Source organism: Solea solea, chromosome 21 (genome assembly GCF_958295425.1).
Source record: "Solea solea chromosome 21, fSolSol10.1, whole genome shotgun sequence".
In the NCBI taxonomy this organism is placed as follows: Eukaryota; Metazoa; Chordata; class Actinopteri; order Pleuronectiformes; family Soleidae; genus Solea; species Solea solea.
This window is the reverse complement of record NC_081154.1, coordinates 8,197,818-8,220,952: the sequence shown is the minus strand read 5'-3', so window position 1 is coordinate 8,220,952 and position 23,135 is coordinate 8,197,818. Positions and strand designations below refer to the sequence as shown.

Sequence of the window (23,135 nt, the reverse complement as noted above, 5' to 3'; positions counted from 1 at the left end):
CACTACCTCATGATCAATAGCCAGTGAAGCGTCAACAGGAGAGAGCGCTGATTTAAAACCACAGATACACCTCCTTAGTGACACTCCTGTCATCCAGGTGCTAATCCAGTGTGCCTTGGCATATTAGAATATGTGGGCGAATATCAAAAATCATTACTCTCAGCTGTTGAGTGAAGTCTTGGCCTGTTTTTATAGCATCAAACTACAAATGAAAACCAAACTTATCAGATGTAAACATCTAAAATGACAGGAACTATCATTAGGAAAATTTGCAGGCATGTATTTTGACTTTTTTAGTTTGGTCCTGCAGCCAGAACGTCAGAGGGGGATCCAGATGTTTTAGTCCATCTTTATATCCTGTTTCTGCTCATGACTCACACGCGTTAAGTTGTCCAGCATCGATCAAGCCCTCATCCGGAATGATCCGTGTCACTCTTCTTCACTCTTTTTTCCACACAAATGATTATTTCTTATTTTCCCGTCTGCTCATCGCCTGTTTTTCTGCTCCGTCAGATTCTCTCTGCAACCTGGACATCCCCGTCATTAACATGGAACTGGACGGTATTTTTGACTTGCCCCACATCTCCTCCTTCAGGAACTCGACGGCGCTGCTTGAATTCACCAGAAACAGAGCGGAGTCGGAGGAAGAGTCTGAAAGCACAGTGCTATGATGCCACCGATTCCCACCCCCAACCCCTTTCCACAGACCCACCGGCTGATGTAATGAAACACAATGCTACTGATGCACTGTGTCACTTAGAAACCCCCCTCATTGAACTTTTACCTCTCCAGCTGTTTCTCATCACACCTCACCTGTAAGAAGTAGAATAAAAAAAAAAGAGAACAACGTGAATATAGCTAAAAGAAATATCCATACTCACAATCACATGAGGTGTTGGTGACACTGTGGTCCGGGGACTTTTTACTTTGTTTGTTTTAACTTAAGCGTTTGTGTTTGTTTGTTTGTTTGTTTTTCGCCTTATTTGATTCACTTGAAACATTGCCTTTAGTGTCACACACACACACACGAGACAGGAAACAGGCAGCTGGGAGGAATGAGTGCTCTTCGCTGCTGCCACGTCCGCTTCTCATGAGAGACTTTTAGACAGAAGAGCAACACGGTACTGTACATCTGTCCTGCCAATACCATAGGCTGTCTTCTTCTTTCTTCCTCCTTCATTCCTCAGGGGCATCAGTTGAAATGTCTTGCTCTGCCATGCGGTGGCCACAACCCAGAATTTCTGTTTCACTTGAGCTTGCACTGTGAGTATGTCATTTTGTGTGTGTGTGTGTGTGCGTGCGTGTGTGCGCGTGCGTATGTGTATTTTGTTAGTGTGTGATTCAAGTGGTAAATCTACGATATGATGTCGCACTGCTGGTGTCATGGAGCATAAAACAACGCGTGTTTTAGATACTTAGGAAAACAACCAACAGATTGCAAAGAGGTTTAAATGTGCAGTCATCTCTGTATTTACACGGCATCCGATGATCACTCACTCACTGAGTATTTACTGTTTATACTGGAGTACGTGGCATCGTTAACATTATAAATCAAGTCAGATGATATTTTGTACCCACAGGAGAGCCATAAAGATTACACTTCATTCAGATAGAATATAATCATCACGGCTATAGGGAGCTATTAAATGTATGAGATAGAAACAGTTTATGAAAGGAAGCCTAAAAAAAATACTTACATAGTCCCTATGATTAATCACAATTATATTTGGCAGCAAGGAAAGTTACACAGATTTTGTTCTGTGTCAAACAAGGTTTAATTTCATATTCCAGAAAAGAAAACAGGGACTGGAGCCTGGACTGTGCCACCAGGACTTTTAAATCAAATTAGGAGTTTAAAGTGATCACAAAATAGTAAAAATAGTATTCCTATTTAAACCTGAATCGAGTTGTTGTGTTTTTGGCTATTAATGTGCAGCCTGATCTGTAAACCATCACTTTTACATACACACAAACACACGTGTTTGCAGACAGTTCCCTCTTTACACATCCAACACAGTCCAGAATAATTTGTATGTTCACATAATTGATGAATAGTTTACTGAGGCGAAAGTATATACAGGTATGGGTTGTAAAGCCACACGAGGGAGCTAAAAGACACATAACGCTTTTTCAAACATTGATTATAGCTGCATTAAATGTTATTAAATGAGTTTTTTAATGACCAAAAATGAAATTATTATCATTTCAATAAGTAAATGTCTATAAGCACTCTGGTGGCACACTTTAGGCTCAGTGTAGGAGAATAATTGCCTGAGCCACAAGAATTAGTCCCCATGCCCTGAGGTATCATGTCCTCTAACAATAAAAAAGGACAACTGTTTAGACTTACTCCTCGAAAAACTGTGTTATTTCTGTCTCAAACTAAGCCCTGCAGCTCCAGTGGTAACATAAGCACACTTTTCTCTGACAGTGCAGTTTCACTTTCAGCCCCACTGCAGTTTCTAGGAGCCGACGATGCCGATATTTTTGGACTGCACTCGTGAAAACCCGGAGGCAAGGAGTGCAAATAATGTATATGTGTGTATATGTGTGTTTATTTTGACGAGAGTATTTATACGGATATATTTCTGAATACTTTGTACTGGGGTCTGAGTTCGTTGTGACGTTGTGTGTCTCCACCACACGTGAATCTGCCCGGAGGAGAGCGTTCAAAACACGGGGACCAGACTTTTCAGACCCTGCTGTCGCATCAAAACCTTTTCAGGAAGCATTTTAAAAGGCGACCTGAAAGTAACAATTATGAAATGGAGAAACCAGGTTTGCATACGACAGCAGCAGCAGCAGGTTGTTGTTTGCCTTGAAGTGTGTTTCGTTTTGTGACTATCGTCCGGAGAACATCCACCGTCCTCTTTGTTTTGAAACTGTTATAATGTTGTAAATACTCAACCTCTGTACATACAGTACATGTTCTGTACATACTGAAAGGGGGAAATTTAAATATACATATATATATATATACAGAGAGAGAAAGAGAGACCTAGATATATACAAATGCTGTATTAAAAACTGTAGTTGAATACAGAACAGTATAACATACTGTACATATAATATATTGTTGCTGATTATAGCACAGTCATGCCACATAAATAACACTCAATAACAATAGAATACGCACAGTAACACACTTGTTTTTTTTTTTTTACAGTAGATCTCATGGCACTGACGTAAGCTCCAGGTTAAATCTAGTTTGTAGATTTTCAAAATAAAACAGCCGACAGTGGCTGTGCTGCAGACGGACATCGTTATGTGTCTCCATCGTGTTTGACATGACAGCTGGCTATAACACACTGATGTCCGTCGTATAAAATACTTTATGTGCATACAAAAAAGGTTTTAAAAGCTTTTTTTTTTGTTGCATTTTCTGCAATTTAAAGCAGCTGTTACTGATTTTTCCAACATTTTCTGTTACATAGGACAGAGAAAAGAAGTCAATCTGCACAGAACTGGAGCTGTTTCAGCTACTCCACTCCGCTCAACTATAGTTCACATTAGTACAGCTTACAATTAGTATCAATACCAGTTTCATTTTAATATTTAATTAAAAGACTACATGCAAACCTCAAATGATTTTTAATAAGTTATTCTGTTTAGTTTTTTTTTTTGGCTGTGCTGAGGTGAACGGTCTGTCCTGTCTTTGTCTGGAACACTTTGCTGCTCTTTTGTTTTTTATTCTAAAAGCGCGTCCTCCGATCAAGGCTTGTACATACATACAGTAATCAAGAACGACTTTATTAGCAGTGTCCCAGTGTTATCGCTTCTTTGAGGCACTAAACGATGAAGGTCCCTGCTTTTTTGAAAAAAATAAAATAGTGTGTATGTGCCGGTGACTGTGCCGGTGATAGACGATGGGTTCACCTCATAGGTCGTGATGCAGGCAGGTTGTGTGTCTTGTGGACATAGTTTCAGGTAAAAAGGGGTTAGAGAGAGGTATTTGAAGTGTCTAATTGTAGTGGGAGGAAAAAGTCTTTGGATTGACATTGTCCTGTGTGAAATTCAGCAGCATGCTTTTTTAAATCATGCATATGAAACGACATCTCATCTTTGGTCCTATCTAAATGTGGTTGTATTTATTTTTTTTATAGAAGTAAATTGATCGACACTTGCTAATCAAACTCCCCGCTGATTGTGTGTTTGGATCGCTTGTGATTTGTTTATTTTTCTCATCTTATTTGTTTCACTCCTTTTTAGTCAGATTTAAAACAGGGACCTCAGTCAAGAGGTCCAGAAACCACCATGTCATGATGGAACATGTTTGTGCCCAGAGCCATGTGTTCTCAGATGACTTATGTCTGCTATGAACCATACAGATTACACTGTTGTGCATGCAGCCACTACAAGTACCATCCCCGTTATTATCTTTTTATTTTAACTTCAATTTCAAGTAACGGGGGCCAACATTTAAAAAAGGGAACACATAAGTGATCAAGGAATCTTTTAAAAAAAAAAAACCTCAAAGGTTCTTTGTGTCAAATTGTAATGAAGCTGTGTGTGAAAAGGGAATGTCTTTTTTTGGACACGCTGTCTCTCCGTCACTAAGTGGAACAAAGTGTAAGATAAAAGGGGAAAAAAAAGACAGAATCCTCATCCAAATGTTGAAACTATTAAAAATGTTTTTATATTACCTGGATTTTTCTGTGCTTCTGTTGCAAATGAAAATTGTGTTTTGCAGGCAGTGAGTTAAATGTTGGTATAAAAGTGTCCAATTTTTTTCAGTGTAGCACAGTCGTTTATTTCTGCTGGGAGGCCATCAGTTACATCCACGGTGCTGGAAGTGAAGGCCAAACACATTCGACCGGGACATAGAACATTTCATTACAGATGTGAACGGCGAGGTAAATCAAACGTAAATGGCCGACATTGACAGCACTCTGAGATGCACCGTGCATGCAGATCACCATGACGACACGCAGCTGTGCTGTGGAAGGACGAATGCAAACAGCTTCAGCTCCAGAGTTTAACAACTCCAGAGTTCAGTTCCAAGGTTACACATGATGCATGATGAGCTCTTACCTTTGACCTTTTGTCCAAAAAGTTATATTGTGCTGAGGCAGCTGCCTTGGATACCTTGTCCTGTCAAGATACCAGATTATTTATTTATTTATTCACCCGTTTTTTTCTTCTTTTCATGCCTTGATATCCATCATAAAACAAAAGGTCAGGTGGAGGGTGCATCTTACCAAAAGTCATTCTGATGTTTACGGGGGAGTCGTACATCTGTAGGTACAGTTGTGGACTCAGGAGCTCGCCTCGAGCCTGCAGCTTTTCTAGAACATTCTGGGGAACAATGAGCTCTGGATTCTTATCCAGCAATAATCCGGGGAGAGCCTATAGGAGAAAATCTCTAGTTCATTTCGGAAAGTGAGAACAGCAGGATTGTGAGATGTATCATAAACTTGTCGACACACCATCTTAGATAATTCAAGGTGCTTGCTCAGGTTTTGCAGCGCTGCGAGGACACTGCACACCAGAGTCTCTGTGCTCTCGTCTTCTTCTTCCAGTCCCTTAGCTGCTGGGTTTTCTTCATCCAGCACCTTCATAACACGAGTCACTCAGTTAAATAATATACGTGGTTACATGTTGTAACTCAAAGGGAAAATAATTAGATATTGTGACAAATTGAAGACATAGGCTACGTAGGCCAGACAGGATAACAATTATGTTACTCAGATGCAGTGACATCCATAATCAACAGTTGTCAACACAATTGAAACTTGTCTGAAGGGCTTGTTGTTGGCTTCATTCCTAACTGTGTGTTTAATACGATCATTGCCAGAGGCTGTGAGTATATGTTTTAAATAGCATGCTTAAAATGAAGTTGTAGTTTGTTTATCAAACATATGGAATCTGTTTCACCAGTTCAAAATAATATTAGGTGTATAGGCAGAAAACTTCACACAACTGCACAACATTCATCAAAACACAAACCCTGGCCTGAACTGGGCTACAAACAAGGTTAAAAAAATAAATAAATACATAAAAATACAGGGCATAAAAACTTCCCAGCCTAGAAAGATAGTGATAAATAAAGCCCATAACCCTGAACCACAGCCCTTCAAGTCTGGCTCAGTATTCAACAACGTGACAGCAGAAGGAACAGGGAGTGTGTTCCCATAGCATAAAAGCACTGCTTTCATCTGTCACACATCTGTATTCAACTCATAAACAAACAACCTGAAAGAACAGAAGCAGAGAAAAGAAAAAAAACAAACCTTGTAGCTCCACTGTTGGAAGAGCCTGCTCTGTGCACCGTGTGTCATGAACACAACCTTGGGGGCCTCAAGCAAACTGACAAGAGAGAGAATTTGACAAAAGACTAACGATAGTGGTTCCACAACATCTTCAGTACTATAGAAGTAAGATTTAGTAACTGAAAGGGCAATAGTGGAAAGAGAAAGTATTCAACCACCACTGAGCAGCAATGATAAAACATCTCTCTCTCTCTCTCAGAGCAGCAGTCCTGGTCCTAACACTATCCAATCAACACGTGAACATGGTGTCTTCACCTTGTGTTTAATGAAGATTCCGCTGTGGTTACTGTGTAACTGTGCAGTTAGACAACAGATCATCAGGTCTCACCTCGTCTGTTTGACAAGTCTGAGCTGTTACGGCTCCAACGTCAAGTGAAACAAAACACTTCTTATCCTCCATGAACGGAGTAGCAGACTCACATATACATGTTGCTTTAATGCCTGTTGCTTGGTGACTATTGGAAGTTTGGAAGTTTGCAAAGTAGTGAGTGTCATAGTGACATAGTTACCCGGCTCCGCTCCTGTGGAACCAGCTCCCAGTGACAGTTCAGGAGGCGGACACTGTCTCTCTGGATTTAAAGTTAAAGACTTAAAACCTTCCTTTTTGATAAAGCTCATAGTTAGAGCTGGCTCAGGGAAACCTGAACCATCTTTTAGTTAGACCGCTATAGACCTAGACTGCTGGGGGAGTTCCAGTGGTGCACTCACACTCACTCTCTCACACTCAGGGTATGCATTCATTATATGTCATTAACCTTGTTCTTTCTCTCCCTAGTTTGTAACTTTCCTTCATGTCTTCTCTCTCTGTCTCTCTGTCTCTCTGTCTCTCTGTCTCTCCGTCTCTCTCTCTCTCTCTCTGTCCTCATCTTGCATTGAATTCAAAGTCAATGAGAAGCATTTCAGTTGACGCCCGCTGCATATGTGTGTAGTTATTTTACACTGAAAATAAAAAAGAAATACATTTTAAAAACAGACTTGAATGAATTTATAATCTTAACTTGCTTTAGTTTGAATAAACTTAAATTTCTCCAGTTTTTTCAACCAATTCTCTGTTTTCCAGTGTATTTTACACCCTTAGATTACAGCATTTTGTAAATAGATCTTAATTAAATACATATTCTAACAGATGCTGATGATGTCCTGATGGTCCCCTGACTTTCACTACTAAATGTGTAACACAAACAAACTTTGTTACCATTGTGTCTGTTGCTGTATGTCTTTGAGGTCTTTCAGAACAGAGAACAGGACGTCTCTGGACGACTGCAGGACAACGACAAAGCAAACGTAAGATTTCGACCACATTCGCCACCTTCAACAATTTACTGTATGCTGTGAATATTTATTCCTCCACAGGAAATCTTACTTCAATGATGTGCAGCAGATAGTTCGGATAAATGAGTAGCAGGCCCGTCATGTGATCCCATATGTAGTGTTTGCTTATCTGAAAGTTGAGTCTTTCATAATGAGCTGTAAGAGGAAAAAGACAACAGTTATTATTTTTTTATTGAGACTTTTGTGGGAGGAATTCCTTGAAAAGCAGCCACACAAAGCTGTTACAGGGCCGCCATGCAGACACATTTACAAACAAGAATACACTTTAACATGGGAAATCAACTTTCACTGTTTTGTTAGAAACTGCAGCACATTTATATGAGTTCAATCATTGGAATTCAACCTACAAAAACTGACGTTTCTCTGGAAAACTATGTTTTCCATATGGCACCAACCAATTTCTAATAAAAGTTCCACCCACTGGTGGAAAACTGTATTAAATTTGTACACATTGAAAATAGAAATAGCCACAGAGACAGTCTGTCTCCAGGTGTTTGAAGCTCAAAGATAATAATCGCTATCTGACCTCCCACTTCTGTCCTGTCATGAAGATGTCGGGGGAGCCGGGCAATCACGATCAGCTGCTGTAGCACGATCTTCTGCAGAATCAAAGCAGAACCTGCTGGTAAGTAAACACACATGACATGGACACAAGGAGCAGCAGTATCTGATGCACGTATTGACATGTTGTATAATTTCCTGTTTATTCATAATCAGATTCTTTGCTCTTGTCTGAAACTAAATACACACGAACCGTGTCTTCATCTCGCAGATTCTTCTTCTGATTCATGAGATGCTGAAATAAACTTTTCCGAGTTTCTTCCTCTTTCTTTTCTTCTCCTTTCAACGGCTCAGTTTTCTCCATCATGGCCCCTGACTTTCTCAGTCTAGTTCAAACACTTCAGCAGAGAGAGAGTGTGTGGTATGCCCACAGTGTTTATGAAAGCTTATATCCTAGGAAGCCTTTGTTCTCTGGCACTCTGCTGTGACAACAGATCAGGACAATTTCTGCTTCCCAGAACGTTCTGTGAATGTTACCTTTTAGTTGCGGGAACGTGCCCTGAAATTTGCCCTAGGTAGTCCTAAGGTTTTCCTAACGTTCTCTTAACGTTAGCTTTCAGTTGCACATTCGGTTCCCAGAACGTTCCCTTAACGTTACTTTGGCCCCAACCTTCATTCAACCTTTACACAATGTTCTCTTTAGGTTGCATTAATGTTCTCCTAACGTTACTTTTGTCACAACCTTTGTAGTGCATCATTTTATGACAGCATTTGGTTGCACATATTTATTGAATTACTCGTTTCACCAACCCACAAAAAGAGAAAGTGAGTTATAAACAAATCCCTCTGTGTTTATGTACAATTGTACAACCTTTTATAATGATATCTGAAATACAAACACTATAGTAATGTCGACTTCTCCAGCACTCATTGTTCACTCATGTTTACTTAATACACTTTTTTACACGTTCTATGGCAACTATAGAAAACAATTCCAATAACTGTTTACATAAAGGTCCAGGAAAATGGAGGATTATGGAGGAATAAAAGAAAAATAGTATATTAAATAGTTAATAACCATTAAAATATGAATTCAGGAGGTGTTAGAAGATGCATTTGATGTCATATTATTATATAGTTAACAATATTTAATGGCAAAGGTGTTAGGATTGTGGTCTGTGGTCCCTATATTGTCCTCATTTGAATCCTGATCATGTTTGCTGGCTGAGTGTAGCTTCTTGTTTTCTCACTAATCCACTTACACTGGCATTAAATCACCTAATTAACTTTCTAAATATTGGTTCTTGTCCATAGGACTTTTCCAGTCCATTCAAATTGTTAATATAAAGAATGATTATGATTTATGTATTTATTTTTACAGTGTGACATTAATCCTTTTTGATGTACATGCTTCAGGAGCTGTTGTTGACAAATGTACTTGTCTTTAATTAATCTGTGGGCCAGACGGACAGCAGCGATATTCAACGAATAGACGTCACCGTTATCTCCCGTTATTCGACACGCAGAGACACACAAACCTCTCTCAGTGTCCCGGTGAACACGTCCAACAGTGTCACTGTGTCTCTTCCGTCGTCCTCCTCTGAAGTCTCTCTGTTTTCCCACGACTTTGACGAAATGCCTCCGACTTTCTGCGAGGCAGCCATTATTACGATCCAAACGTAACCTGAGGCCAGTTACCGTGGCAACGGGGGCCAGTGATGACGCAGGTCACGTCACGATCTCTCTACGTGGAAACCACTCTCCCACATTTGATGCTATTTCCCTCAGGCTTTAAAATGCTGTTATCGTCTACAATCTATAATGATACTGTACATGATCAATACATAGTGAACTCAGAGACCTTTTTTGAGCATACACACTGATAATAAACGTGTAAAGGAAATCATACAAAGATACTCTGTCAGTAAGCTTTTGTTTGGAACCACTTGTATTATAATATAGTTAAGGAAAAAGCTTAGGAAAAATGAGGACAGCTAAGGTTTGTGAAGTTTCACTTAAACTGCTGCACAGATACAATCCTGTTAATGTTCATTAAATGACATTTAGAATCAATATTGAGCCCTCTATGCGTGTGTTTTTTGAAACAATAACTCATCTCTTTTGGGTTTGTACCCACTTTCTAGAATGACCTCAGTCATTCTTGTTCTGTTTTATAATTAAAGAAAAAACTATACATTCTTAATTTAATTAAGAATGTATAGTACTAGCAACGTTTCATATCCACGCCAGCAAATATATGAATCAAAAACCCAAGCTAAAAGTCTACTTCCAATCTTTCCTAGACACAATAAATACTTACACAAACACTGAAGCTGTGAAAACACTTTGTGATGAATTCTACCTCTAACTCTAACCTCTGTTTCGGTTGTTTATTTTGTTTATGTTTACATTTCTTATTCTTCTGTGCTCTTAAATTGAATAAGCTGTATTCCCTATATTATTCTGTACATCGCATTGTATAATGTTTTGTAATAAAAAAAATTCTTTTTATTTTCACTAATGTTATATAAGTAGGCTATGGTCGTATAAAGGTTTATAATACTGTATATGTCAATTTAAATGTATAATATTTAAACTAAAACATTTCAACTCTGACTCATTTTCTCCTAGGTCTTATTCATCTCATCACCTTGAGTTTGAGCAATTTTTTTCCCCATCATTTTATGCCTTGATTTTGTTGTAACACAACCTTGCCATGCAGCAGGTGGCGCTGTTTTTACATTAACCGCGTCTTCTGCGCTGCGTGTGTGCAGCAGTGAAGCTCGCGAACACGAGAAATATCAAGAGGAAAATCTACACTAAAAACGGATTTTGTTTACGCTTTCCTAAAGCGGGGACACTTTATATTTTGCTATACTTTTTTTTAAATATCTGAAATTATTATTATGTGTTAAATTAGTGTAGATAAAATAACAGCGAGTGTTCGTGTTTAGCGTGTGTTCTCCTTTAAATGTCGTGCTGCGCAGAGGCAGCTGAGATCACCACACAGTCACAGGAGATGATCGGCCTCATCAGCGCTAACCAGCGGCAGTAATGGACTGATCTGTGTCGATGTTCAGGTAAGAAAAAAAGATATAATCTTTACTCAGTTCTCGTTGGTTTTTTTAAGAAAGGAGGAGAAAACAGTGGTTATTTTCTGGTCGTTTGATTGATTCACGGCTTGTTTTCACACCCAGTTTTGACAGCTGAGCTCAGCATCATCGTCATCGTCATCATCTCTGTTTATTCACTCGCTCACATTTGGCTCATTTGTGCACCTGTTTCATTCTTTTCTTCAAAAAACAATAGTTCAAAATCGGGTTATTTATGTATCTCAATGTGTTTTTATCTCGTTTCTGATCTTTAAAATGATCAGTGATCACTGCACTGTAGGGTCATCGTTCATTCTGTTAAGAACCCTTTCATCATGTGTGGAATTAAGACTGGGATTCTTTCATCTGTAAATTGTTATTTATCTATTTATACACTTGATTTATCCACAAAAATGTGACTTTTCAAAAGCTCATACTGTGAGTGCTAACAGAAAATAATATTAATATAAATTAAGGAGAACACATTTAGATTTTTTGCAAAGGAATATAAAGTATATATAAGTGAAGAGAATAATTTCTTTATTGTTAAAGAAATTCTTATTTTAGTTAATTTGTTGAATATAATATCTTGTTCTCTCCTTTTGAGTGCTTGCTATATCTTTTTTTTTATAATGTGAAGTGAGATTTGATACTAATTGAAAGTTATAACAAAAGATGCAATGTCCCGTAGTGTAATGTACATGACCTTTTACTCTTTACAGCCATTTAAAAAACGTATTCTCATAGTAATAATCCCTGTTGTTTTTTCTCATTCCTTCTTCCTCCCCAGATTTGTTGGCCATGGAAAAGGATATGATACCGAAATTCTCCTCAAAAGATGAGGAAATCGACTTCTGGAAAACTCTCACTTTCAAGTACAAGCAAGGGTATGTATCTGTATCTTCTTTTCCTTCACATGTTTGTTTTACCACATTGGTAACGACATTCCGATTAAACAATTTCATTTAAAAAAAGCATCTTCAGTTTCATTCTCTGATGGAGGGAGTGAAGGCTACATTTAAAACACAGTTTGTGCCACTGAATTTCCACTTTTATTCAGTTTTATCAGTGAGAAAAATGTCTCTCACCATAACTTCACTTCACAACAGGAATGTTTTTGGCAGCTGTTAAGTAACAGTTGTTCCATTCCTTCTCATGCTTTCATAAAAAATGTGGTCACATATCCAGTGACACTCGGAGGACGAGCATTAAAAGCGTTGGTAGAAGCCCCTCCCTTTTCCCCAGAGCGACATCTCATTTTTCACACGGAACATAAAAGACTTCTTGTGTGTCGTTGTCTTCCCTCTGTATGAATGGCTTTTTGTGTTGGTGCGGCTGTATCACTGTGCTCTCATTGTTGTCGTTACTTAACATTGTGATAACCTTCAGGCATCTATCTTGCTGCTGTATCTTGGGTTTCACACGGCTACATGAAATCTCACCTGCTTGTGAAAATGAGCTCCAGCACAGGCTCACAGTTATGTAAGAGTCTCTATACTACAATGAGGCTTTCAAAATCGAGGTCATATTTATAAAGTTTGTGTTGTACCTATTTATGTTTTCTTTGGTTAATCCACTTTCAACATTCATGTTTAACCTTTGAAACTTGAAACAATTTCAACTCCATGGTCCTAAATGTCTGCATGATCTTCATTGGCAGATGGAGTTTGAATGTGTCAGCACAAATGAGGTTTTAACTACTTTCTTAACTGGTCTGCTCCAATATTAACACCCTCATATGCAAGAGTTAAAATGTTATTGTAGTTGGAATAAGGTTAGTTCTGCCCAGCTAACAGTTTATGGTCCCCAGGACGTTCTGGGAACATCAACTTTTAGTTGCAGAAACGTTCCTTGAAGGTTTGCCCTAGGTTGTCCTACAGTTGTCATGGAAAGTTTTCCTAACGTTCTCCTAATGTTAGCTTTTGGTTGCCCATTTGGTTTCCGAGAACGTTCCCTTAATGTTACTTCCTACTCACAACCTTTATTCAACCTTTACAGAATGTAGGAGCCAATCTGATCATTTATCCTGATTATCGGGTCTTGTGTTTGTTTACCCTTTGATTGCTTGTTATGGTTATGGTGACACAGGGAGTGGCTGAGTCTTTAGGTTCACTGATCACATATGGCTGATGGGGAGATTGTACGGTTTGTACCTTGAAACAAATTAACAATAAACAAAGGGAATTCAACCCAAAGACCAAGTTTGCCTTGACATCCATTCATTAAAGGGCGTTAAAACAGGTCATTGTCCACTCACCCAGCGGAGTTGATAAATCGGGACTGATTAGTCACTACACAGAACGTTCTCTTTCGGTTACATTAATGTTCTCCTAATGTTACTTTTCTCACAACCTTTGTAGAACATTATTTATTTGTGTAGAATTAACACATGACATACTAATTGCAAACCATGCAAACCATGCATGCAAACGTATGTGACTAACCCCTTCAGCAAAAAGTAGTTTTAGTGGAAATCATAGTTATGTTGTTCTATCTTTTGTCCTGCTGCAAGTGAATGGATGAAAATATAAATATAGCTGAGTCTGAAATGATGTGAAAATGTCCTTTTGTTTATGTGACAATCTGGTATCAAGCTTCTTGTTGTCTCACTGCAGTTAATCCTCTAAGAATACATGTTCTTTATATTTAATTCATCCAATGTTGTTTGTGCTGTTCATCAAATAGCCATAATTAGCTTTGAATATTAGATTTGCTCATTGAAAAGCAAGTGAACAGAGCACTTGTCTTATAATACAAGACAATTGGCAAATATAAGCAATATTATTGCTTAATCCCCTAATAACACAAATTGAGGATATCAATGTGAGTGCTCAAGTGATCACTAGACAATTTGAAAATGAAGATGAAACATTAAATGTGGCTCCAGGAGCCAGTTTCCAGTGAATGTAACAGTTGAGTACATCCATCCGCTCAGCGTGTCTCCCAGGCTTGATTCACATGCCAAAATCTCTCTCTGTCCCAACTTGTTGTCTGATGCTTCCTCCTCTGCCTGCAGCTGCCAGGAGGCTCAGGAGGAGCTGTGTGAGTTTCAGGAGGGGAGCAGGGAGCTGGAGGCTGAGCTGGAGGCCCAGCTGAGCCAGGCCGAGCATCGCATGAAAGATCTGCACTCTGAGAACCACAGACTGAAGAATGAGGTCGATTCACTCAAGGTAACTACAGGGGTTATGGGAAAAGAGCGGGGGAGATGACAGACATGCAACAGTTCTAAAAGCTGAGCATTAGGCTCATTTTCCCACATATGATTCATATTAATGCTGATGCTAAATGTAACCCTAGAGAGTTATTAAGGGTGTCTGTGTACTGAGAGTGAGGCTGTGTTTATCATGTGTTATTTAGCTAAATTATTTTGATAATTTCTTGCTTAGAAAACAAATTAACTCACCCAGAAGAGTCTCAGAAATTCCAAAATGTGAATTCCAACTAAACAACAGTTGTCTGACGGTTCGTTTCCACAGTTTCCTCAGCAAAATCCCACTGAAAAAAGCACTTAATACTTCACGGACCATCAGGACATCACATACACCTGCTATTTAATTAGTTAGGAGGAGCAATTGGCAAAATAATTGTACGTAATAAGACTTATGATAAGCCCCTCACTCTTATTACACATACACACTTAATAACTCTCTAGGGTTATATAAACAAATATCTTACTCACGATGTTTCCCTCCTTCATTGCTCTTTCTTAAAGGCTGTAATTGTTATTTAAGCTGACTCTAACACATTTCTGTCTCGTCCACAAATTCAAATTGACCCCCTGTATATTAGTAAACCACGGAGCCATGCATAGGGTGTAACCTGTAGATTAATATACAACCTGTCTTAATCAGATTATATGATATTATTTGAAAACATCACTCACTTTTACGTCAAGTCCTAATGTCTCGAAATAAATATTTAATAATTAATTTTTTTTCTTTTATAGCTATCTGATTTAATTACTCGTCATGCAGCAACATGTTATCCATTAGTTCTGCAGGCAGCTCTTTGTGCTTCCTGGATTTTAAGAGATCATAGAAATATTAAAGGTCACACATAAAAAGGAGATTCATCCAACAATGCACAGCAAAGGAAATCTTATTTTTAGTTATTGTGTAGAAGTGTGGATGTAAGTAATGTAATGCCTTTGTTTACATTGCAGAATTTAGAGAACACACCAACAGATTATTTGTTAAATCAGGGTTATTGAAACTTAGAGAGATAATAGAACTGCAGACATTGTTAGCCAAAAACAAAGTCTTGCCAGAGATGAAACTCAAAGGAGAAGATTTGATTTTAAGCATCCAGTTGCTCGGATGAAGTGAAGTTTATAGACCGAGAGAAACGTTGTCTGTGAAAGTAAAAAACCTAAATGCTTTTCCTGCACACTGATGCAGCTGTTGTGTGTGACTCTGATAAATAATGCATCAGATTGTGTTTCTCATTACTATTTTTATTATTTCAGTGCATAACAACCAAAAGGGAGGTGGCACATAGGGGAGGAGGAGGTGCATCACTTTTCTGTGCAAGAAAATAATAATTGACACAATAATGGTGTGGGGGGGAGAAATCATCAAATCAGATACAACAACACTAAAACATAACAGTCTAATAGTTTTATCTTGTGTTAAGGCCATACTAAGGGCATTTCTCTATCTTAAATTTAATCTTTTTCAATGTCACATGAATGAGACGAGACTCAAACAGAGGTTTGTCTGGTTTTGTGCAGCCGACTGCACTTTATTCAGACTCTGGAGCAACAGCAGATATAGGTCAGTCGCGCAGACAAGCCAGTTGCAGTATTTATCGACATGACTGTCTCAGAGCTGTTGGGATATGTAGGTCATATTTCACATATGATTCCTAACCGTGGGGAGCAGAGAAATGGAAATGGAAAATGGAAGATGAGAAGAGATCTAGGTCAGAAACTGATTAAACCGTGTTGCAAATGGACCTATGTTGTCCCACATGTACAGATTATATACATGTAATTAGTACAGTATATGCACCGGCTGTCTTCATCCCGTCTTGTCTTCATCCCAGGATAAAGTGGAGCATCAGTACTCGCAGAGCTACAAGCAGATCTCCGTGCTGGAGGACGACCTCGGCCAAACGCGCAGCATCAAGGACCAGCTCCACAAATACGTCAGAGAGCTGGAACAATCCAACGACGACTTGGAGAGAGCTAAAAGGTCTGTGTGGGCTCTTGGTGTCCAATAAAAATAATATATAAAATAATAAAAACGGTATAGATAGACACTTTATTGTTCCTGTAGTGAATATAATGTGTCAAATCTTCATTTGTTCTACACAAACGTTCTACACATGTTTTTCTTATTTAATCTTCATGACAATTAACAGTAGCTACTGATGATTCAAATCAATGCTGTAATTACGCAAGGCTGAAATATTGATCCCATATTCACACTTAAATAATTATTAATGAGCGAACAGGACATACAGCACCAGAGGATATTTTTATTCATACTTGATTAAACACTGTCTGTGGATTTTGTTGGCTTAATGATTAAAGATCATTTTTCCCCATCTCTCATCTCTCAGAGCCACTATTGTGTCTCTGGAGAACTTTGAGCAGCGTCTGAACCAGGCCATAGAGAGGAACGCCTTCCTGGAGAGTGAGCTGGATGAAAAAGAGTCTCTTCTGGTCTCCGTGCAAAGATTAAAGGATGAAGCCAGAGGTGATTATTGACCAGACTTTGCTAATGAACCTCTCTGTCAGTCACCGCTGCAGCTCATTACCATACTGCTGCTGTGTCTGCTTCCTGTAATGGTTTATAATATAATAGCTGGTTCCCACTGTTCATTTGGTGCTCATTACAATAGCCGATTGTAATGTTTTATCCTTCCCTGCAGACTTGCGGCAGGAGCTGGCCGTGCGTGAGCGGCATACGGATGTAACCAGGATGTCCGCTCCGAGTTCACCCACACAGGACAACGTGAAGATGGACACTGCTGTGCAGGCTTCTCTCTCCCTCCCTGCTACACCTCTGAGCAAAGAGCTGGACAACGCCTTTGCCAACCCGACAGGTAGCTGCTGCTCGACTTCTCCCGACTTCTTTTTTTGTTCTTATTACACAAGTACCAACAGGGAAATCTGAGCGGCCCTTAATTATGCTGCCTTTATTTCAAGTATGGACACATCTAACTGTGAGGAGCACATTTTATTCAGGTTTGATGAAGAACACAAATTTGCTTGGGCAATTTGAAGAAGACGCGTATGAATAAAAAAGTGATCAGTTTATTAATTCTATTATTGTCATTACACTTGCAACACAAGCAGTAATGTTAAATTTGATTTAGTCAAAGTGGCTGTAACCAGTACATTTATAACTGTATAATATATATTTTTTAACTGTTTATTTATTTCTTGACACACTGGAAATTGGATCTTTGGGCCAAATTGTGCAGATGTGTGAAAGTCATGCTTTTATTTTGAAGGACACAAATCACTTTAGCCTTCACAGGAGCACTTTTGATGTTAGTAATAAAAATAGTAAAACTGTATCACTGACACTATTATGTCAGAAGTTTCAAATGTTCTGAAAGTTTTTAGGCATAAAACTATTATCACAATGCGGATAAAAAAAACAATGTTGATGGTGCTTACATCATATAGACTATATCGTGCAGGCATGTCCAAAGCTTTTATACGGCCTGCAGTTACGGTTTTATAATATATTATTTTTAGCCAGGGACAGACTGTGACAGAAAATCCACATTAGTCACTCGCCGTGCCCACGAGCTCAGCTGGTAAGGAGCTGAAACCAGAGACCAGGGTTTGCATCCTGGCTGTGACAGATTGATACATGCATTCACCAACTGCACGTCTTATTGTATTGTAAATGATTACTTTATGTCACTATGTTATCTGACTCAAGATGTGAAAGAAAGCCAGACTTGTTTTTTTTTAACAAGATTTTAGTCCCACCCCTAATACCATCTTCTTCGTTTACTCGCTCCTGTTTAGTGCTACCAAATGGCTACGGCAGCAACTCACCGTTGACTCCCTCTGCCAGAATATCAGCACTCAACATTGTCAGTGATTTACTCCGGAAAGTAGGGGTAAGTTATTCCCTCTCAGCTCCTCTGTGTCTGGAAAGATGGAGAACAATCAGCAGCAGCATCATCATCATCATCATCGTCCTCTGCTTGTGTCCCTCTTCCTCTTACAGGCTCTGGAGTCCAAACTCGCTGCGTGCAGAAACTTCACCAGGGACCAGAAAGCCAGGAAAGCGTATGCTCTGGACAACAGCAATGCGCTAAACGCCAACACGACCAACTACTCGCAGTCGCTCCATACTTCATATTTTGACAAAGCGTGAGTGAAACCTACCTGCCTGTACTACGTGCGTCATCTCTCACTACTTTGTCAGATGTGTTAATATTATGACGCGATGTGTGTATTTGACATAGTCGGTGAGTCAGAGATGAGGAGAACTGTCTGAGACCTGTGCTAATTTTTTTTTTCCCAGCAGGACAGAGATGGTCATATTCCCTGCACTGATTATGGGTAATCACAGCTCTTCAGTCTGTGTCGGGGCACTTGCATGCTGCCATAGATTTTTAACAAGCCTCTTTTCCTCATGTAGAAAAACTGTAAGGCGTCATGATTGTGGGTAACATGGTGTCCTGGTGACTAACTATTCAAGGCTGGTGTGGTGGTGGTGACGGTGGATTCTGAATGTTTCTCACTGCTTTTTAACTATTTATCCAATAGATGTTCTTCCTGTCTGTTGTGTACTAGTGCAGGGGTCTGCAACCTCTTTTTCACTCCTCTCCACCCAAATATTATTCACCTGGAGCCGCAAAACCTATTTGACCCATAAAACGTGGATCCAAATGACATGTTTCTTCATGTACACATGACTTCATTTCAGTGTTCGCGAATGGCTTTCCATGTTTCAAACACAAATTTGTCAAGTTAGGGAAAGGTTTTTAAATGTTGCCCTTGTTCGTAGACATACTGTAGGTAGATGCATATTTTGTGACGCAAATATTTAAAACACTTTTAGTCCTCGCCTTGATCTCTACAATCAATTTAGTGTCCAATTAACCTCTGCATGTTCTCAGACTTTGGGAGGAAACTGGAGAACCCGTGGCTTTAGAGCCGCAGGAGTTGTTTTTGCTGTTCCTTTACGTATGACGTTACATTTAGTGTAATTAACAGAGTTAGTTTGTCTGCTGTGTTTTTAAGGAGGAGAAACATTTTCTGAACTCTGACTTTTAGACTATTTTTCCAAGAGACTCATTGGTTAATCTCTATTGGACGATGACTTTGACATCCATATGTTTAAAGTTGACTTTTGTCTAGAAATGGTCCTCAATGCGAGAAACCACATTCAATAATATTATTGCCCGTTTTTGTCTTGTTGTCATGTCTGTTGTTGATTTTTGTTTTTCATGTGTCAACATGTGACAAACTATTTGGTCTCTGTAGATATAAATAATAAAAAAAAACATTTTATTTACAAGAGGCTGAAAACATTTCCTGGATAAATAGGAGCTGTTGTTGGTGCCTCTGTGAATATTTTAGGCAACAGAATGTTATTTATGAGACTGTGTTACAGTAAATGAAGATGTGTTGCGCAGTCAGCTGCACAAAAGCATTTCCCGGTACAACTGTGTGGCTTATTTGTGTGTTGTTTGTTTTGGAAACAGTGGCTCTCTGTGGCAGAGAGTTACGAATTATATCAGGCTCTGGATACACAGGCAGACAATGCTGTTTCGAGTTAGTTCAAATCAGTGTTAGTGAGGCTCTTTTACGGGGTTTAACTGAATGATTTTTACAACAATCGTAGTGTCATGTGCTTTGTCACTTTCCTCTTTGCTTGTATAGACAACAGTTATGTTTGTAAGGCTGGTGGTGAGAGCAGAGACGGGCGAGGGCTCACAGTCTTCAGGTCACCTTCAGTATCACTCACTGAAAATGAAAGAATACAATGTTCTGTTGTGCTGCAAATCAATAGGAATCTGTTTGGTGCTTTATCAATCATTATATACGTATTTTTAGGGTTAAGACTTGAACTCTTCCACCTTTAAGATTATTTCCACTAATGCATTTAACCGGCTGGTTTTATTGTCAATTGTTTTTAGGATTTTGATGAGTTTGGCTTTGATTTTGAAGCAGAAACTACTACATCAGTTAAAAGCAGGAAACTGGCCGAAACTGTACCACACATACTGATCATAGCACAGCTATGACCCACAAAAGAAACCAGTTGAACTCGTCGATCTGACAAACTTTTCTCACACTCTCTAAACTTCCTTTTCACTTTCTGCATTCAAGTTCCATTTTTGGCAACACTTGAACTCTGTGTTTGTTTGTTTTTTCAAACAAGCCTATGGAGTTCTTTTGTTTGTGTGATGGAGACAAACTGAGTGGCAGAGCAACATGCCGCCACTGCTGCTGCTGCTGCTCACGTCAGGACCTTGTGCTGCAGCGCTGACAGCTGCTCGTGGAAAGTTTTCATATGTTTGACTGAAAGCTTCTCTCAAACACAGACACTACCAACTTTTACCAAGTTAATTAAAAAATGATGAGATAGAAAGTTAAATTTGCCTGTATTTATATTAATAATGATATTGACACAGCCACTGTAGTGTTGTTCATGGGTTAGCGTTGTTTGTGTGTTACTTTATTTTTTGTCTCTGTTTACTTTGAGTCTGTTTTTACTAGTTATCTTGAAAGTCTTGGTCTTTTAGCATCACTTTATTAGTTTGAGTCTCTGTCTTGGTGTTTCATATTTCGGTATATTATGTTTTTGTTGTTCTGTATCTTTAACGTCTCTTTTTAACTGAATTTTATGACTTCACTCCTGGTTCTGGGCTTGTTCTGTTTATCCATTCATAAAAACAGTGTATCATTATTTTAGTTCTTACATTGCTACACATCATGCATCAGACCCAGCAAATTCACCCATTAATTCAAGGTCTTTTCCTAAATGTTCCTCTCTTGTTTTCTCTTTTTACAGCAGGACCATGAATGGACTGGAACCTGGTAACCTGACAGCCATCACCGTCCCGCCCGCTGCTTCCTCCGCAGGCTTAATGCCCCTCGCTGTGCGACAATAGCCCCCTCCCCCTCTATAACCCTGTCACCCAACACATTCACTCCTCTGATGGAAAAGTGCAGACAAAAAAATAAACACAAACACTGTATAACTTGGTTGTACTGTTATCCCGGAGCCTCCTCTCATCTTCTCTGTTCTCACAACTTGTGCTTTGTTCCTACTGTAATAACGCGTCCCTGTCTGTACACTGTATGTGTTACTGTATCTGCTGTTTGCCTTGTACAAAAGGTGGTGAAGCCCTCTGCTGTTGACACAAGGTTCCGTCAGGTTGCCCCCAATTTGTCAACAAATCTTAATCTTAAAAAGGAAATATTATGCACATTTACTATTAAACTTCAACTTCCAAATATTATTTTAAGCTTTTTTTTTTTTTTCCCTGAGCAATAAATGCAGTTAACATTTATATGTACTTCCACAGCAAAGAATGCAAAATAACGGGTTTACATTGGTTGGCACATTATGCCACATGACTCATGTCTTCACTGGTTACTGCTGTTTCTCAGTGTCCACCACATTATCTTCGGTGTGTGAGTGACGATTCAAAAGATTGTCTTACGCAGTTTTCTTGTCTACTGTGATCTGATTTCCAAACTGTCTCAAAAGGGAGTAAACTGGAGTCTTTGTGTCAACGTCGTGGGTCAAACGCACCGTTAACGTCTGAATTATGTGACATGATGTGTACAGTATTGGTCATATTGATCGTTATTTATATAGACAGCCAGTGAAATGGTGCTGGTGTAGTGTTCACAGCAGTTAACCAGCATTCTTGTATTCTCTGGTCAGTGTTTTATCCCGTAGAAATCTAGCGTCCTTTGTTTGTTTTGATTAACTACACAACTCATTTTCAGTACTGTTCACTACAAGATAAAGTGAAGCACTTTGACCTTGTGTCAACTTAAAATGCCACCTTTATTTTTTTTTTCATCCAAGTGCAATATTGCCTATTTGTTATTGTTTGCGGGTTTGAATTATTTGAGATTTCTTATATTGCATGTTTTAATAAAAGCTCTACTTATACTACATGAATTATTATTGTAAAGATTCTGTTTGTATTATGGGGACACACTGCAACTATTCCTTTCAGTCAATTATTTAAGCTGATTAGAGCATTTTATTCCTTCAAATAGAAACTGTTCTAAATTAAATATCTTTTGTTTTTGAGAAAAAATCTCCAGTTTCTGAAATAATTGTTAAAAATGCTTGTTTTTTTGTTTGTTTATTTTTCAAAAGATCACATACAGAACATAGCACATCTAAAATTATGGTATCAGTAAGGCAGATGACAAAAGGAAAACATCTATGAATAAATAAATGAATAAAATGAAGCAAACACAAACTCATACATCTGTGCACAGTGGACGACATACTATAGTATGACTTTTTTGACTGATTCTTGAAGACCTACTATACTATGTCTATTTTGACTGATTTTGGACGACATACTGTAGTGTGACTTTTTTGGGTGAATTTTGACGACATACTATACTATAACTTTTTTGACTGATTTAGGACGACATACTATAGTATGACTTTTTAGGTTGAATTTTGAAGACATACTATAGTATGACTTTTTTGACTGATTTTGGACCACATAATATACTATGACTTTTTTGACTGATTTTGGACCACATACTATACTATGACTTTTTAGGGTGAATTTTGGACGACATACTATACTATCACTTTTTTGACAGATTTTGGACGACATACTATACTATGACTTTTTTGACAGATTTTGGGCGATATACTATACTTTGACTTTTTTGACTGATTTTGGACCACATACTATACTATGACTTTTTTGACTGATTTTGGACGACATGCTATACTATCAATTTTTGGACTGATTC

At 38.6% G+C, this 23,135-nt stretch overlaps 3 protein-coding genes across 13 annotated transcripts in view; 2 read left to right on the top strand and 1 right to left on the bottom strand.

Annotated features, from left to right (window-relative positions):
• LOC131448169 (rho GTPase-activating protein 44-like) overlaps positions 1 to 4,642 on the top strand; it is a 61,162-nt gene extending 56,520 nt beyond the window's left edge. For 7 of the 8 annotated variants that reach the window (XM_058620329.1, XM_058620336.1, XM_058620331.1 and 4 more), the window contains one exon: positions 514 to 4,642. In XM_058620329.1, the coding sequence (XP_058476312.1) occupies positions 514 to 671 (158 nt within the window). In that variant the 3' untranslated portion in view covers positions 672 to 4,642. The remainder of the gene's footprint in view (positions 1 to 513) is intronic. The other variant, XM_058620332.1, reaches the window with a different exon arrangement.
• Positions 677 to 9,787, bottom strand: LOC131448172 (testis-expressed protein 47). Of its 2 annotated transcripts, none has more exons than XM_058620339.1 (9): positions 9,641 to 9,787; positions 8,128 to 8,200; positions 7,633 to 7,736; positions 7,465 to 7,529; positions 6,231 to 6,306; positions 5,427 to 5,552; positions 5,199 to 5,346; positions 5,032 to 5,091; positions 677 to 813 (listed from the first exon to the last, which is right to left on the bottom strand). In XM_058620339.1, exons 1-8 carry the CDS (start codon positions 9,764 to 9,766, stop codon positions 5,054 to 5,056), a joined length of 756 nt encoding a protein of 251 aa, XP_058476322.1. In that variant the 5' UTR covers positions 9,767 to 9,787; the 3' UTR covers positions 677 to 813; positions 5,032 to 5,053. The 2 variants fall into 2 exon arrangements, with proteins under 2 accessions (XP_058476322.1, XP_058476323.1); XM_058620340.1 differs by lacking the exons at positions 677 to 813; positions 9,641 to 9,787 and adding exons at positions 1,285 to 4,936; positions 8,356 to 9,628.
• A 1,149-nt stretch (positions 9,788 to 10,936) lies between these two features.
• On the top strand, positions 10,937 to 22,311 carry ndel1a (nudE neurodevelopment protein 1-like 1a). 3 transcript variants are annotated; one of them, XM_058622001.1, is made up of 10 exons: positions 10,938 to 11,182; positions 11,985 to 12,081; positions 14,211 to 14,364; positions 16,238 to 16,386; positions 16,757 to 16,893; positions 17,069 to 17,242; positions 18,183 to 18,277; positions 18,388 to 18,533; positions 18,691 to 18,725; positions 21,187 to 21,279. In XM_058622001.1, exons 2-10 carry the CDS (start codon positions 11,996 to 11,998, stop codon positions 21,195 to 21,197), a joined length of 987 nt encoding a protein of 328 aa, XP_058477984.1. In that variant the 5' UTR covers positions 10,938 to 11,182; positions 11,985 to 11,995; the 3' UTR covers positions 21,198 to 21,279. The 3 variants fall into 3 exon arrangements, with proteins under 3 accessions (XP_058477983.1, XP_058477984.1, XP_058477982.1); XM_058622000.1 differs by lacking the exon at positions 18,691 to 18,725 and having other exon boundaries at positions 10,937 to 11,182; positions 21,190 to 22,311; XM_058621999.1 differs by lacking the exon at positions 18,691 to 18,725 and having other exon boundaries at positions 10,940 to 11,182; positions 21,187 to 22,311.
• Positions 22,312 to 23,135: the final 824 nt, after the last annotated feature.

What these genes read in the sequence shown, in the direction of transcription:
- ndel1a (XM_058621999.1), top strand. Translation starts at nt 11,996, where the DNA reads ATGGAAAAGGATATGATACCGAAATTCTCCTCAAAAGATGAGGAAATC. An exon ending in ACTTTCAAGTACAAGCAAGG is followed by an intron (nt 12,082 to 14,210) that starts GTATGTATCTGT and finishes CTCTGCCTGCAG; the next exon opens with CTGCCAGGAGGCTCAGGAGG. An exon ending in CGCCTTTGCCAACCCGACAG is followed by an intron (nt 17,243 to 18,182) that starts GTAGCTGCTGCT and finishes GCTCCTGTTTAG; the next exon opens with TGCTACCAAATGGCTACGGC.
- LOC131448172 (XM_058620339.1), bottom strand. Translation starts at nt 9,766, where the DNA reads ATGGCTGCCTCGCAGAAAGTCGGAGGCATTTCGTCAAAGTCGTGGGAA. An exon ending in TCACCGGGACACTGAGAGAG is followed by an intron (nt 8,201 to 9,640) that starts GTTTGTGTGTCT and finishes TTGATTCTGCAG; the next exon opens with AAGATCGTGCTACAGCAGCT. An exon ending in ATCTGCTGCACATCATTGAA is followed by an intron (nt 7,530 to 7,632) that starts GTAAGATTTCCT and finishes GTTGTCCTGCAG; the next exon opens with TCGTCCAGAGACGTCCTGTT.